This window comes from Marmota monax, unplaced genomic scaffold (assembly GCF_021218885.2).
Source record: "Marmota monax isolate L192 unplaced genomic scaffold, Marmota_monax_Labrador192_F-V1.1 WCK01_AAM20220418_F8-fsc00075, whole genome shotgun sequence".
Taxonomy (NCBI): Eukaryota; Metazoa; Chordata; class Mammalia; order Rodentia; family Sciuridae; genus Marmota; species Marmota monax.
This window is the reverse complement of record NW_026694772.1, coordinates 880,710-897,269: the sequence shown is the minus strand read 5'-3', so window position 1 is coordinate 897,269 and position 16,560 is coordinate 880,710. Positions and strand designations below refer to the sequence as shown.

The following is a 16,560-nucleotide window of genomic DNA, read 5'->3' as shown; positions in this document are numbered from 1 at the left end:
GGCTAGTCACAAGTGGCCAACTCTTTAAACCATGTTCAAATCAGGCAAATGAAAGTGAGGTTGTAAGCTGTCACTACCTCACTTCCATTTTCTATATGTCACTTCTTGTTTTCTGGCTATAAATAATCTTAGTCCACACTGCTGCTGGAGTCTTGAAGCACAAATAAAACCAATTAAATCTACAACACTAGATGTGTTGCAACTTAGTTTTAAAACATTTCATTTGAAAATAGTTGCCTATTTTCTTTTGGTACCAAAGATTGAACTCAAGGGTACTTGATTACTGAGCCACATTCCCAGCCCTATTTAATATTTTATTTAGAGACAGGGTCTCATTGAGTTGCTTAGTGCCTCACAGTTGCTGAGGCTGGCTTTGAACTTGTGATCCTCCTGCTTCAGTCTCCTGAGCTGCTGGGATTACAGGCATGCACCACCATGCCTGCAATAGTTTTTTTTTTTTTTTTTTTCAATGCTTGCTTGGAACATAAGATCCATAGAGTAAATAATTAGTTATTTTCCATAATTGAACCTTTAAGTCTAGCCTAGTACCTAGAAGGTATTCAATACATATTTGTTTAATTAATAAATGCTATTCTGTCCAGAACACATACCTATTCTCTAGTGCTGCCTACTTCTTTTAAATCTTCAGATATCATTTAAAGTCATGTATGGTGGTATTTCATGACTCTCTAGAACATGATAGGTCATTGAAAACTGCATATTTTTGACACATTGAATTCAGTCATTTTATATATTTAACTGTATTTGATTAATGTGACTCCATGAAGGCAGGCAGCACAACTATGACCTCTGCCCCACCCTATCATTGTGGTCCAGCTTCCATGCTGGCAGAGAGATAAGTGATGCTCAATATATTTACTGACTGCATAAATTATGATAGAGTTTAATATCACATTAATTCTAATTCTTAGATAAGTTCCTGCCTACCATTCAAACCTCTTCAAGGGTCACTCTTCAATTATCAGTGTTGTAGCACAGTTGCCCCTCCATTTCCTTGAGAATACTGTACTCACCTGATTTACCATTTTCCCTTCCTAGAAACTCTCCCTACCTCCACCACTATTCTCTACACACCCACTTTATCTGTTTTTCTCCAATATATTCTTTAGATTCTAGTGGAAACATCACTTTCCTCAGGAATCATTCCTTGCCTTCAAACTTAAGATTAACTTTCTATCAAAAATCATTCTTTTCCAGGGGGCTAGGGATATAGCTCAGTTGGTAGAGTGCTTGCCTCACAAGCACAAGGCCCTGGGTTCAATCCCCAGCATCTCATACACACACATACACACACACAAAAAAATAAATAAATAAATAAAATAATTATTTTCCATCAGAAATATATTGTGTCCATTCTAAAATATTTGATCATTTTCACTAATATAATTTATGAAAATTGCATAAATGCAGTTACAGGAAACAAGCATTAATAAAATAATTATTGCTTATTAATAAGTATTGTTTTACCAAAGCTTGTTTCCTGTAACTGATCACATGTACCACAATAGCAGTCATCAGGTCCACAATGCCTACTATGGTAATTGTGAATGACAAAGTTTGCATTTGTTCCAAAAGATGGAGCCTGTGAAATGGGTACCATTGATCCAAGGTTCTGAGGAATGTCACAGGCTTGCACATTACTCCTCATAACCAATGGGGATAGTGACATATTTTTCTCACTACTTTATCCATTACAGTCCACTGGGCATTTTTATAAGAACATAACAAGTAATTGTTTAGGAAAATGAAAAAGAATGGAATGTGAAATGCTTAGGAATATGATAATAAGCTCCAGGAATGAAAACTCTACATAAATTATCATTCTCAGGTACTTATCTAAAAATAGTTAACTGGCATTTGTTTATAAATCAGGCCTTCTGGACAGTGATATTCTGGAAACCTCGAAAGTTAAGGACAAGGCTTTGACCCTGTGGTGACATTGCTGAGGGGAAGGCAGAATCTCCAGGAGAAAGAAACAAATTAATTTAAAACAGACTGTACTTTTCAGAATATTATTCTTCATAAGCTGTGCTGCCTTTCAGAATCCCTAAGCATATGTTCTAACCCATCTTTGTTTTTTTAAGCCTTCTTTTAAAAAGACTTCTAAAGGTTTTAAAATTCAAGAAATTCTATAATCAGAGTTCATAGAACTAAATGAGCACATGTAAAGATTCTATGAGATTAACTTTTAGTTCTATCATAGAATATTACGAATACCTCTCTCCCTTGTCTTACTAAATGAAGAATTTGCCTTCCTAGTTTACCTTTTTTTAAAAAAAGAAAGAAGGATATCAAATTAAATCATTGTCTCTGGGTATCTTTTTTGAGCCTCTGAATGGTTTATCAACTGAATTGGAGCAAAAGAGAGCCAGGCATTATAGTGACTTGGGAGGCCATAGAGGAGAAAGAAGGCATGGCATGAACATTCTTATTGGGGGAGAAAGTAGGAATGACCAGGTCTTATTCTGAAAAAAAGATCTCAAGGATCCATTCTCAGGATTCTCCTAATTTTATTTTCTTGTATGGGTCCATATGTGAGTTTCTCTTCCTTATAATAATTCTTCCAAATACTTCTACCAGACTCCTTCTAAAAACACATGAATTTTTATCACATGTCCAAGATAACTGTGTTTCCTTTAAAGGGACTTTAATGTATTTACCCTTTTATTCTTTGTTACCTTTCTTATTCTCCCCCTCCTCCATCATATTCTCTTTCTCTTCCTTTTAAGAATTAAACTAGGTAAAATGAGATTATATCCCTTGAAAAGAACCTGAGAAAGAATCACCTTTATTTCACAGTTAAATGAATGAAGCATTTCAGGGTAATTCCAACTGATGGTTTAAATAAAGTGTGAAATCAAATACAGATTCTTTAGGATTGAAGAACTGATGAAATATAAATAATGAAAAATTTATAACAGAAGTTCTCTTTCTATTTAATCCCTTATAGTATGTGTTATAATTAACATATTAAGTGTACAAACTGATAGGATTCACTGATATCTCCATACATACATATGTATACATTGTTTCTAACTACCCTTCTTCCACTCTTGAGCTCTCTCCTCCGCTGCCCAGCATCTCTCCAAATCCCTAAAAGTCCTCTTAATTTCTTCTGTCTCCCCTCTCCTTTGGGGATCTCTAGTGACCACTCCATTTTGGACACTAGAATATCTGAAATTAAAGTGGCAGTAAAGAGGTATGTAGATTGCTGAAGGAGAAGGTAATCATGGACAAATGCACACTGGGTTTATATGAATTTGGAATAGCCAATACATGCAGAGGTATTTAGTAGATGTCTTTGAACTAAAGAAATACAGGCAGAAAAATAAGGTAAAAATGAAAGCATGTAGAATAATGACTCTTTCCTAAGTTCTAACCTAGTCACAATCTGAGTTTTATGAATTGTTTTCTGAGATGCCTCAGGTCCACAATCATCACCTGGAACAATTTTATATTGTAAAGCCAATTGTGCTGGTTCGAGTAGTGACCTAACAATCCCCTGTCCTATTTTTTTTTTTAACCAGTCACTATTCCAAACAACCCCTACTCTGCAGTCTTCTTTTATCTTTTCTGAAAAATTCTGGGAAATATTGAGTATTAGATTTTTATCCTATAATTTGTTACTATTATATCAGTTCTGTGGATTTTTAAAATGCAGTAATTTAACTGGTCAAAAGTGCACATATGTATGTTTGTGTATGTTTGTGTGTATGCAATACAAATGATTATATATTTAATGATATATTTTCATAGCTGAGGTCATAGGTCTTTTTTGATCCCTGCAATTTTATTGAAAGTCAAGTGATATAACATGAATTGTCAGTATATATTAAATTTTTGGTTGCAGCACTGTCCAACCTGTTAGTTCAAGAGCATTCCCTTTGTCTTTTAATGACAGAGAATAAGATAACATTTTTTTTTAAGTTTGGCAGTCTAAAGCAATAACCTGAGGAAAAGATATTTCACTGGAATAAGAAAAAATCAGGAAGAAAAGGAAGAAAACTGAAATAAGGTTTTAAAAAATTGTGTTATAGGTTAGGTAGGAGAAATTATGTTTAGATCTAATTTGAGTTGATAAAGCCATTTAAACCCACATTGATAAGATCCTTTGACATAGACTGGTGACTGCTATCTGTCACAAAGGACAAACAGGCATTTGGTGGGTAAAATGAGTGTCTCAAAAAAGAATGTGAAATTACTATAATTTGGATGGACATATAATTATATATGTCCATCAAAGTGATTGTTTTCACTTACTGTTGATATTTTCATATTTAATATACTTTTAAATTTTTTTACATTAACAATATTTTTTCTAATTTAGAAGACAAAACAAATTAAAATGTTCACATTATCTTTTCTTAATCATACTGGTTTTGTTTCTAAAAACATAAATATTGTACCTTAGGTTGGAAGAATGCTTGAAAGACTAAATGTCTACTTCAACCAACATATATGACTCAATCCTGCTATCCTTACATCAAGACTACAACTGATGGCCTACAGGAATACACATACTGAAGTCATTCAATTTGTGATTTAATCAATTATGATTTAAAAAAAATGTTTGTGCCCTTTTAGGCTCTAGACTTGAAGATGATATAAATAGTATTGGTTAAACCAGTGCCTTGTAACAAAAATAAAGGAACCCTTCTTTGTATATTTCTCCAAAGGTTAGGAAATTAGTATCAGAAAACAATATACAGGAAAACATTCATAAATGGGAAACAATCTTAATTACTTTAATATATCACATTAAAATATTAATAATAAATCATATTCTAAATCGTCTGAATGTTTTCAAGTTGTAATTATATTTTCTGAAGAACATATTTAGTTCATTAAAGAAAAATTTCTGACCTTAAGTTGTTCTTCCAAAGCAGCAGTTGCATGATCTCCACTGGATTCATCTACTACCACCACCATGTGAGTTAAAGAATTGACCCTGACTTGTTCCTGTTCTAGATCTTCTTGAAGCACCTAAAAGATAAAATTTGTCAAAGATGAAATAAAAATAACAATCTCATATGTATATTGAAAACATTCCCACCAAAATGTGTGTGATTTATTTCTGCCATGTGTTTAGTAATATAATTTCTTATTAAACTAGAATTATTTCAAGTACTATTTTTGCTATGGCACTCAGCAAAATCTACGTGATTCAACTGTCAATTGATTTGGAAAGTATAAAAAGAGGTCATGTACTGAGAAAGTTACAGTAGAATATTCTGCTCCTTATCCCACATTCTCTCACCTTTTTAAGTACTTTTTTCCTAAAATTACCTGCACCTCTGGCATCTCTAATACCTTCTAATTTAAAGTTGTTTATTACCATACAAATAAAGCTCTATTGACCCAACAACTCCTTCCATTGTCATGTGTACACCTGCACAGAAATCATTTTTTCCTAGTTATACCCTCAACTTAATGACCCCACTACTCAATTTGCCTGCTATCCCACTAAACATCTCTTGTAAAAGTCACCATTAACTTTCAGGTCTTCAAATTCAATAGTCACTTTTTCTGTTTTTATTAGTGTATTATAATTATAAATGATATTGGGATTCATTTTTGATAACTATATAAGCATGGAAAGTAATTTGCTTCACTTCAGTCCCCAATACTTCTCCCCCTCCTTTCCTCCCTGCCCTGTTCTCTTTCCTCTACATAAAATAAAGGTCTTTATTTTTTGGTGTAATTCACTGTAGTATATTCATATATGCACATAGCCTAATTCTGTCAATTTCCTTCCACTTTTCCTCTCCTTTCCCATCCCTCCTCCCTCCCCATCAATCCCCTTACTTTGTTCCACTGATCTCCCCTCTATTTTCATTGAATCCCCCCCAACTTTTCTCCCCTTAATTTGGTCTAGCTTTCACATGAAAGATAAAACATTTGATCCTTGACTTTGAGTCTGGCTTATTTCACATAGCATGACATTCTCCAGTTCCATTCATTTACCAGCAGATGCCATAATTTCATTTATCTTTATGGCCGAGTAAAACCTTATTGTGTATATATGCCACATTTTCTTTATCCATTTTTCTGTTGACAGGCACCTGGGCTGGTTCCATAACTTGGTTCCAATAGCAATTTTTGACAATATCTTATTTTATATTTTGATTACTGAATCAATTGACAACTTCTTCATTCTGGGCACTCTTCTGATTTTTATGTACAATCCTCTCCTGATTATCCTCCCATGCTAGTTCCTTCTCTTTTGCTCAAACAATACATAAGATGTCATTCTTCTGTATAAAAACCAATAGAATATCATCACACTAAGAACAATAATCCAAATTCTATATGTGAAATACTTATATGATCTAGCATTTTCCTACCTCACCAATATAACTGTAAAACATTCTTGCCCTCTCATAACTACCTTTCAAACATGGTTACCTTCTTTCTCTTCCATAAATGTGTCAAAATGTTCCTGCTGCTTGAATTACTCTTCCTCCAGATCTTTCAATATTCTCTCCTCCTTATTACTCATGATATAGTTTTGTTATCTTCAGAGTGACTTTTCATCAGCATGTAAAATGTCCCAAGTTATTCTCTAGTTCTATCCTTTTTTTTTAATTGTTCTACTTTATTGTGTAATCATTTGTTGTTTGTCTCTAGTTACTAGAATATAACATCCATCAGAACAGAGATCTTCTCTGAACTCCTTTCTACACATTCTAAGCAAATAGAGAACAATAAATATTTGTTGAATAAGTGGTGCCATGTGGGAGGGCAATAGGCACAGATGAGTTTGGTCTTTTTTAAAATTTATATATATATATATATATATATATATATATATATATATATATATATATACACATACACACACACACACACACACACACACACACACACACATGAGAGAAGTTGTTGATAGACCTTTATTTTATTTATTCACATGAGGTGCTGAGAATTGAACCCAGTGCCTCACTCACACCAGACATGTACACTACCACTGAGCCACAGCCCCAGACCCGAGTTTGGTCCTTTTCGATTATGCAAAGATTACAGTAGGTTAAGGGGAATCTGTTCTTTTTAGTGTCATTATATCAACCTTTGCAGGAAACTTTTTCAACTGAACCTTCAGGTAAAACCAGAATAATTTGAATCTTAGCTTTCTAACTTATAAAAGTGACTAAAAGGTCATTGTTTCCTCCAATCATATACCATTAAAAATATTACTTACAATCATTTTAAAAATGTGGTGTACATTTTTTATTAAAGATAAATGGGATGAAAAGCATAAGTTGAACAAAAACAGAGATCCTCTAGGACCTTACCCTGTTATGTTGTTATTGATATTTACATGAGTAAGTATTCAGACTTCTAGCTAACTAGTTTGCTTCTTAGATGATTTTTGTTTTATAACACAAAAATAGAGAACCAAGATTGAGATATGGCCTGCTATTTTCTGGAAAACCTGCTGTTTCACTTTGTACAACAATGATGGTTGGCACCCATCAGTCCAGCTCTTAGTTATTCAAACATTATGGCAAGTGCAGAAGAACTTATTAGGATGGCTGAATCATAACCTCTAATGCATGAGCATTTTTATTCCAGGACTTCTATTTTTCAAGCCCAAACATTTTAGACCACTGTAAATCACTTCTTTTTACATCCTTTCTAGATTTTCATGCTACATTTTCAAGTAAAGCAATTTAGGATAAAATGACTATGCATCTATTTTGTGTGTGGAGTCTATACTCCTATCAAGCCTTTGACATTCCAGAGCTTATACTGGTTAATAAAACTCTTTCTGCCATGAGGCTGAAAATGGAAATATTAACATTCAGAGTTGTCCTTGACAATCATGTCAAGCCTGTTTTCTGAGTTAAATAAGCCAGGACTGGGAACGTTTTATATTTGTCAATTGGAAATTTTTAGAATTAAAATAATTTGGTGGCCAGTTTGTCATAAGTTGATTTACTGAATTTAGATAATTATTTTTCCTACCACTCAATATAAATATATATAATTACATGTTAGAACTAGTAGGGAATAATGTCATGCTATTCATAGTTTTACATGTTAATTGTTTTCACTATTTTAATATTTAACTAAAGGACCATGGGAATATCCTAGTTTGATTCACTTTTATTTCTAACTCAGGATGAGTCCATCTGAAGCATATGTAATCAAATGTACTAGTATCTTTTCTGGTATGAGTTGTCTGATTCTGTTTAGCTTATTTATTCTAATATCAGATTTATTGATAAAGAGTTTTATGCTTTTGTGAAAGTGATAACACACAGTACCATCATTTTAAAAATCAATTCAGGAACCAACTGGACGTACTATGAGCAGAGGGAAATAAAAGAACATGGGATTGGTGGCTGAAAATCTTGAAGAATACATAGAACTGGAATAGATTAGCATAAACATATTTGATTTAATGTTACTTCCAGTATCTCTTTTATTCTTCAGTGACTTTAAAATTATATATCATCTTTCACTTCTAATCAGAGCTTAAATTAAAAAGGTTAAGCTGACCTTTCTGAGCACATTCAATGGCTGCAAGGTAACTACTACAAGATTTTTATTTTTCTCAGATTTAAACTCCCAAAATAAACATGAGTGAATATCACATTAGGTGATCTTTCCAATATCTTCAATATACAAAAGATTATAAAATATCCAAAGTAAATGATCTGCTTTTTAAAATTAATTCTTACAAGTAACAAAATTGCCAAACACAAAAATGTGGGTTAAAAAGGTAAATTGTTCTACCAACCTAGGCATGTTTGAATAAGGACCTTGGTCATTGGTATGCAGGATGCCTACCTGCTTCCTTATTTGAGATAATGGATTCATGTCTACTAAGTTTTGAAGCCACATTAAAGTTTTCTTAAACTATTTTTCATTTAAACTTTAGTTGAATATTGACTTCAGATGGATTTTAGTTTCTCACAAGCAGTTTATACAATGGAGATTTACTGTTGATTTGCTAAAAAAAATCCTGAAATATGAGCCAAATTATATTCAAATACAAATGTATCCCAAGAGAAATTGATTAAATTTTTTGCCTATTAGAAGATAACACTTTCAAAGAAAATACTGTAATAAATGTTAAAATGTTTCTTTATCACAAACTTACAATTTATATAAACACACATGTAAACACACACTTGCTAATTTATTATGTATTTCTTGCCATTAGTTTTATTCAAGTAATGCTTTTGTAACATTTAGCAGATTAAAAAAAATCTGTCATGCTCCTAATTAAATTTCTATACCGTTATTAGATAGATACAAATGTCAGAGATGTTTGTTCTCTAATGTCAAATAACAATCTTTTTTTTTTTTTCTTTATGACAAGGGAAAAGGCCAACAGTGAAATGTAACATTAAAAATGATTATATTTGATAAACTTGGGTTTTGTTATACCTCTATGAATATTTCTTTCTACTAAAGAATTCTCTAGTTATAGGATCTGAGTAAATTTGTTACATGACCACAATTTATTATTTAAATATGACTATTCTACTTTTGTATCATTATTGGTACTACATTTTTCTTTCATCATCCCAGGTCACATTGGTTTTTAAAAATCAACTTAGAACCACCACTGGACAAAGAATTCACCTCAGTGTTTACAATAGATTCATGCTATTTTGCCCCTTTTTAGCACACATGTAAAATAATGCTTAGAAAATACACATGGAAGTACATAAGGATAGTGAATTTTTGAATTTGAGTTTCAAGGTCAAGATCAATATTTAATAGAAAGATAATATAATTGAAAATATAATAAGGTTGGGTCTACTGTATGCTCCATGGAATGATGTAGCATGATTTATTTGGCCATGGTATATCTTTGCTACCTGCATAAAGAAAGGGCAGTGGTTACCTCTGTATAATTTTAGGCCTCCTCCTGGTTCAATAATTTACAAACATGAAAGTGCAAACACTTTCAGGTCCTATGTTCTAAAGGCCCATACCTATACACACAATAGAGATCATGTTTTCTGCTTGGGGATCTAAGGCTATCTAATTCCTCCACCCCAAAATTAGTATAAATTAATGAAATTAGAAAGATGTTTAGTTACAAGCATTAAGTTTAAGTAGTTTGTAGTGTTTTTTCTTGGCAAAATAAATGTACACAAAAGGAAAGACTGATGAAAACAAAATTTCTATCAAATATAAATTTCCAAAGGATGTTATAAAACCAGAAGAGTTTCTAGGAATAGAGATTAATTAGTTTAATACTTAGGAAAGTAATTTCTTTCAAAACTGTCTCAGGAACAAAAACTTTCAAGATGTTAAGGATCAATTAGCTAATTCAATACATCTGAATATGAATTGATTATTTTACATAAACTTAAAATTCAAATCAGAAAGTGATTGTATTTCTTATGAAATGATAGCAAGGACAACTATTTAGACTTTTCTATTTTCCTCTCATGCTCAATCTTACTTCCATTTTTCCATTGCCTCTGCACTGGACTAGGCTCTATATCCCCTGCTGCCCTGAATGAAATGATCTGGAAATGACTTTCAATTTTATTTCCAGTCAAATGTTCACTTTGCTAAGCCTGGGTGGCCACAGTATTATCTAGCTCCCCATGAGGATCTATTTATGGCATATAAATTGTTATAAATTTGCTGAGTATTTTAAATAAGCCTCCCAACAGGTTCTCCTGGAAGAGTTTTTATTTTGATATCCACTGACTTAAATGTGATTGCTTAGCTTTATTAGTCCTTATATCAGAACTCATTGTTTTGATCTTTTTGTCAGTGTGAATGTTTATGTTTCTGCCATACCTATGCTACTAAAAGGGGTTTCTAAAAGACCATATCAATGGAGAGATTTGAAAGATTGTAAAAGCACTAAATGCTTTCCAATAGCAGAAATGGAGCTCAAGAAGTGTCAGATGGAGGCTCAGACCCTGGGAAACAGGTTCAGGATCCCAGCGGATGAAGGAAGATATGAGGTGGAGTTGGTATAGTAGATAATCTTTATTCAGAGGTGGCAACAGTAGTCCACAGCCCCCAGTCTGCAGATCCAGCCCCATTTTCCCACCTGAATCCTTCCATAGGCCTTTTAAATATATTTTTATATAAGCAGGACATAGAACACACACTGCCAACAGGTTACATAAGTAGGTACATGATCAAAAGCAAATGTTTATGACCTCAAATACATATGCTGAATCAAGGTGGTTATAACCCTGGATACCTACTTAAAACACTCTTCTGGGAAGCCTCAGTGAGGGAGCCTAACTATAGCCATCTTGAGACTGCCCTGCAAGAACAAAGACTATTTTAAAACCAGTATACAATGAATGTGCCTATGCGTATTTCATAATATAAGCAAGAAAAGAAAACAGTATGGAGTAGATTAACAAAATGGCACATGTTTATAAGGAAACACTAGTCAACTATATATGATCTGAAGTCAGCTTTCCTGGGTTTAATTCACAGATGCATTAATAATCACTCATGAGACCACGAAAAAGTTGTCAACCACACCAAACCTCAGCTTCCTACTTTGCATAATTGGAATAAATAACTATTTCAGTGGTTTTTAAGACTGAATAATGTATAATTGCTTACCATTTTACCTGGCCGAGCATATTAACTCAATGAATGATAAGAACCACTGAGTTCTAAAATACTGTATTTAAGCATATTGATATGATTAAACTACAAGAACCCAATAATTCACTCTTATCTAATGCATTCTGACCACCATCCTCTAATAGATATCATAAATATATGAAGGGAATGTGGTTTGGGGAAAATCAGAAAAACAAAGGTTGAGGTTGAAGCAAAGTTTGAGGGTCTGAAAAAATTACATTATGAATTCCATATCTTTATACTTAAGCTTGCATACTATGTATGATATTAACAAAAATAGCTTTAAACTACCTGATCTAGTGGTATCATGCACTGCTGAAAATTTTGCATGGTCAGAGATATGTCATGAATTAAAGAGAAAATAGCCTAATCACTAAATGATAGCACTTAATTCTCCTGCCTTCCTTCTTCCTTCAACAAATCCATGCATACTTATATCCATACATCTTGAATAATTACACCATTGAAATCAGTTTAATGTGAACACCAGTAAGGTCTAATAATTATAAAATGCCTTTAGTCTAGCAGTAATTATTGACAAGAAAAACAAAATTGAGAAAAGAAGTTGGACAGGAAGACTTCACATGGAGCATAGAGGAAATGTTATGCATTGATTCTCTCAATATAAATATATATATATATATATATATATATATATATATATATATATATATATATATATATATATAAAGTTCAGTTCTACCTATTATTTCCCTGCTCAGATAGTATTGTCATTCTCATTCCAGTCCCTTTTGTTCAAATTTAGAGAAAGAGCTACAGGACGAATATTAACACATTATTTCCTTAAACATTTTGGTTTTGACCATTTTATGCCCAGTTGTCACCAGCATGCCATTTTACAATAGCTCACTTCAAGTTTGCACACTTCCATGCCTTTAGTCTCTATCTTGTCCATCCAGAAATTCCCCATCCTAGGAAACCAAATGTTACAATAACCCAAATCTCAGTTCCTTTTTTGCATTTGCTCCACCTTCTAGGGTCACAGCCTGAGTCAAGTTTCACTGGAATCTCAGAACAGAGGTAAAGTCTCTGGGTTTAAAGGCAGTCAGGTCAAGGTTAAAATCAGGCTCTAGCAAGGGGTGGTGGCACACACTGGGAAGGATCACTTAAACTACTATGTCAAAACAAGCCAAAACAACATACTGAGACACTGTCTCAAAAATAAAATAAAAAGTGGAGTGTACAAATTACTATTCATGTTACCTTAGGGAACTTTTGAACTGCCTTAAACATATTTATCTGTAAAATTCCTCCAGGACAGGCTTAATAAGGGGTTAAATGAGATACTAAGTTACAACCAGTTAGTATAGTGTTTAGCAGGGTTAGAAGGTGGTATGAAATGTTTATTTTCTTCTATATTTGCCATCTTTACCTTTTCATTCTGTTCTTAGACTAAGGTGCATGAAAACAGCCCTTCAGAGTATTAGTATTTATTTATAATATCCTTGGTAATCAGATTGTTTATCTTTTAATTAGTAAATACTCTCAGTGTGCTGAAACTATAGATCATGTAAAAATCTGATTTAAGAGTTCTATTATTGGGGTTGGGGTTGTGGCTCAATGGTAGAGTGCTTGCCTAGCATATGTGAGGCAGTGGGTTTGATCCTCAGCACCACATAAATATAAATAAATAAAATAAAGGTATTGTGTCCATCTACAATTAAAATTTTTTAAAAAAGAGTTCCGTTATTCTTATCAGATAGGAACTACATCTTTGGTAATAGACAATAAAATGCCAGGCAGTGTGTATTATCATTAGTTCAGTGAATAACACAGAAGTACCAGTTGGCCTACTAGAAACCATTCTGTTCATAACAGACATAAATATAAATTGACAGTATTCTGTAGTTAACAATTTTATATTCTGTAGACGGATATGGTGCCATATTCTACCTTATTTTTAACATGGAATGGATTTATAGTTATTCATTTGTTACATTAATATATATTTCAAGGAAAATAATTGCCTTAAGATTCATGTTATCATATCTGTTGTAGCTTTCTTCTAAAGAGATTTTCCATAAAATGCATTCTTAAATATTTCATATAGTTAAATAATTAATCTACATTTTTACTGTCATATTATCTATTCAAGGGAATTTAAATTAATTGTTACTGATTCAGGAAAAGAGAGACTTTACATGAGACTAATTTGTTAAGTGGGAAATACATAGGAACCTATATTTTCCTTTTTTAAAAGCTCCACTCCAGAGGCCAAAAACTTCTAAAGAAGAAACACTGCAAAAGCAATTAAGTATAAATCATAGAGTTAATGCCTCTTATGTGAATCTTGGGCAGGTATATCTTTAGTAGACATATTGATGAACTTAAAAAAACACTGATTTTCTGAGCAATGTTACTGAATCAATATGCAGTAATTTCTAATGAATGAATTTGTAATCAGTGAGCTATAATCACTTTATTTATTACAATAAGAACATGAGAAGAGTAATAGCATGCGTATGGATTTTGTTGTTGTTGTTGTTATTATTATTATTAAACAATCAATGGCATTACTTAGTAAACAAAGTTATCCTTGAAATCTAATTGTTAACAGAATGTTCATGGAGAATTAGGTGTCCTCTCCATTGAATTTAAAAAATTATAACTGAGTACACACACATCCTACTATATAGACTATATGAATGTGATGCTGTTTTTTTACATTAAATTCCAATTATGTTAAAAGAAAACCACCACACAATTCAATTTCATCATCAATAGCTTATAACTATTAAGATTTTTGAATAAGGAAATGAAATAGGAAGAAAATAAGAGGGCACCAGAGATAATCCCTCCAGGTAAGCCACTTAGAGATACATTCCCACTTTACCTTATCAGTTGTTTTCTTACCCCTACAAACAGATTTTTATTTATCAAATTTCCATGTACCTGTTAGGTAGAAATTATGAAGACGAGCAATAGAACTAGTTAGAATTATTAAAACATCTATGAACAAAAAAATATTTACTGAGCCATTATTTGCTAAGCACTCCATAAGGCATTAGAGAAGCACAGATGAGGTCTGGCTCTTTGGTTGTAGTATGGCATTTTCTCCTAAGTATATTGTTTATCTTTACTTCCATAACCATCAGACTTTCATTAAGCACTTACAGGGGCAAAAGATAGGAAACAGAATGGAACTTTATAGCAATAACTAAGATATGTAATTTGAATCTTACTGAATATAGGAAAAAGCTTGCTAGGCACTAACAGCACTACTTGATTCTATGGCATTCTTGGGCTGAAATGAATCACTAATCCTTCTCCAAAGTACTTCATTTCTCTCTTACATTGCCTACTTTCCTAATTTCAACTCTGGGCTCCCAGTTGCCCACACTCAATCTATTATTTCAAGCTCTTTACTCATTCTATAAGTCCAACTCTGTTGGCTCAGCTGCTGAGCCCCAAAATGTTTAACACCTGTTCACAGTTTTTTATTGAACTACCTTTATTCAGCCTCATGTGCCTTCTGCAATATTGTCCTATCCTATCTCCTGATTCTGGCTTCTCCATGCTCTGGTATTTTACAAGTCATATCTTCCTAAAAAATAAATTGTCCTAAATTGTTACTCTTCAGTTTAACAATAGGACCCTGCCACACATGGGACAATTACAAATGTATACAATACCCTCCATGATTGTGCTTTAATTCTCCAGTGTTAAGCATATGGTGTGAATTTAAACTCAACATGTGATCCAAGCAAATGCTGTATCTTGCATTTTCCCACCTCATGTCCTCTGCTCAACCAAATTGCCATTTTTAACTCTCATGCCATTTGCCATATTCCACATGTGTTTTAAATCTTTACCTGATGTATTAGAATATGAGTTTCTTGGGGAAGATTTTATATATGGATGATCTTAGTACTCTTCAAAGCACCTATGTATTTTAGTGAATGTTTGTTCAGTGATACAGAATGGAATGCAATGGAATAAAATGAAATGTCAGATCCTTTGGCAGGATTACACCTAAACTTTTGCTGTTACATGAACATCTGGATTATTTTAAAGGTCACGAGATGAGGATATTTCACAATTTTGGCAAACCAAGTGTTTGAGATTAACTAAACTTCAAGGAAAGGATAGGTGGTTAAGTCTCTAAGGTGTTATTTCAATTGTGTTAATCAGTATTTAACACAGAACACTCACTAAAGTTGGAATATACTAGACATGTTACATTTTTATCTGTTAATTATATAGTAAGGACTTTGTTGATGTTGTCAATAAGACAATGTGTTGCTGTGCACTGTGGTGCACTCCTATAATCCCAGTGACCCCACCCTCAGCAATTTAGTGAGACTCTAAGCAACTCAGCGAGACCCTGCCTCTAATAAAATATAAAAAAGGGCTGGGAATGTGGCTCAGTAATTAAGCACCCCTGGGTTCAATCCCTGTTACCCCCGCCCCCCGAAAAAGGCAGTGTGTCTAAGACCAAAGTCTAAATCTCTCAGAAGAAATGGAAACCTAGGTAGCAAGTCAAGATTTAAACTCCATTCCAGTCTGACTGCTATGAGACAAAAATCCTCCATAGTGAAATATTTCTCTGTGAAAGAAAATACCCTCCATAATGGTGAGCTCTCTCCCATTAATGAAAGCTCAGGTCCACAACATGCTTTTACTCATTAATAGTATTGTCACTAATTTAAGATAAAACCCTTAACATCACTAATAGAGTCTACTTCTGATGATAGAAATAACCTGCTAGGATTATTTAGCTTTTTTTTTTCCCCACAGAGAACATGAGGTTCAATATGTTCACTCCCCAGAGAGAATCACTCTTGGGTACCTTAAATCTAAATAAAACCTCTAAAATTCTCTCTAAAACAAGAGTTATGAAAACTGAATGGTTTCTTCCAAAGTTTGCAGCCCCCAACTTCTCACGGTTACCCACAGTTAATAAAAACTGCCAATATAGGATCAATTACC

At 33.1% G+C, this 16,560-nt stretch overlaps 1 protein-coding gene and 1 non-coding gene across 12 annotated transcripts in view; one reads left to right on the top strand and one right to left on the bottom strand.

Moving 5' to 3' along the window:
* The window catches only part of Dmd (dystrophin), a 2,205,817-nt gene that overhangs the window by 1,520,768 nt on the left and 668,489 nt on the right, over nt 1-16,560 (bottom strand). For all 11 annotated transcript variants that reach the window (XM_058572890.1, XM_046425263.2, XM_046425265.2 and 8 more), the window contains one exon: nt 4,885-5,004. In XM_058572890.1, coding sequence (XP_058428873.1) covers nt 4,885-5,004 — 120 coding nt within the window. The remainder of the gene's footprint in view (nt 1-4,884; nt 5,005-16,560) is intronic.
* Trnav-cac (transfer RNA valine (anticodon CAC)) lies at nt 1,225-1,297 on the top strand. Its single transcript has one exon. It is a non-coding gene; the product is annotated as a tRNA-Val (tRNA).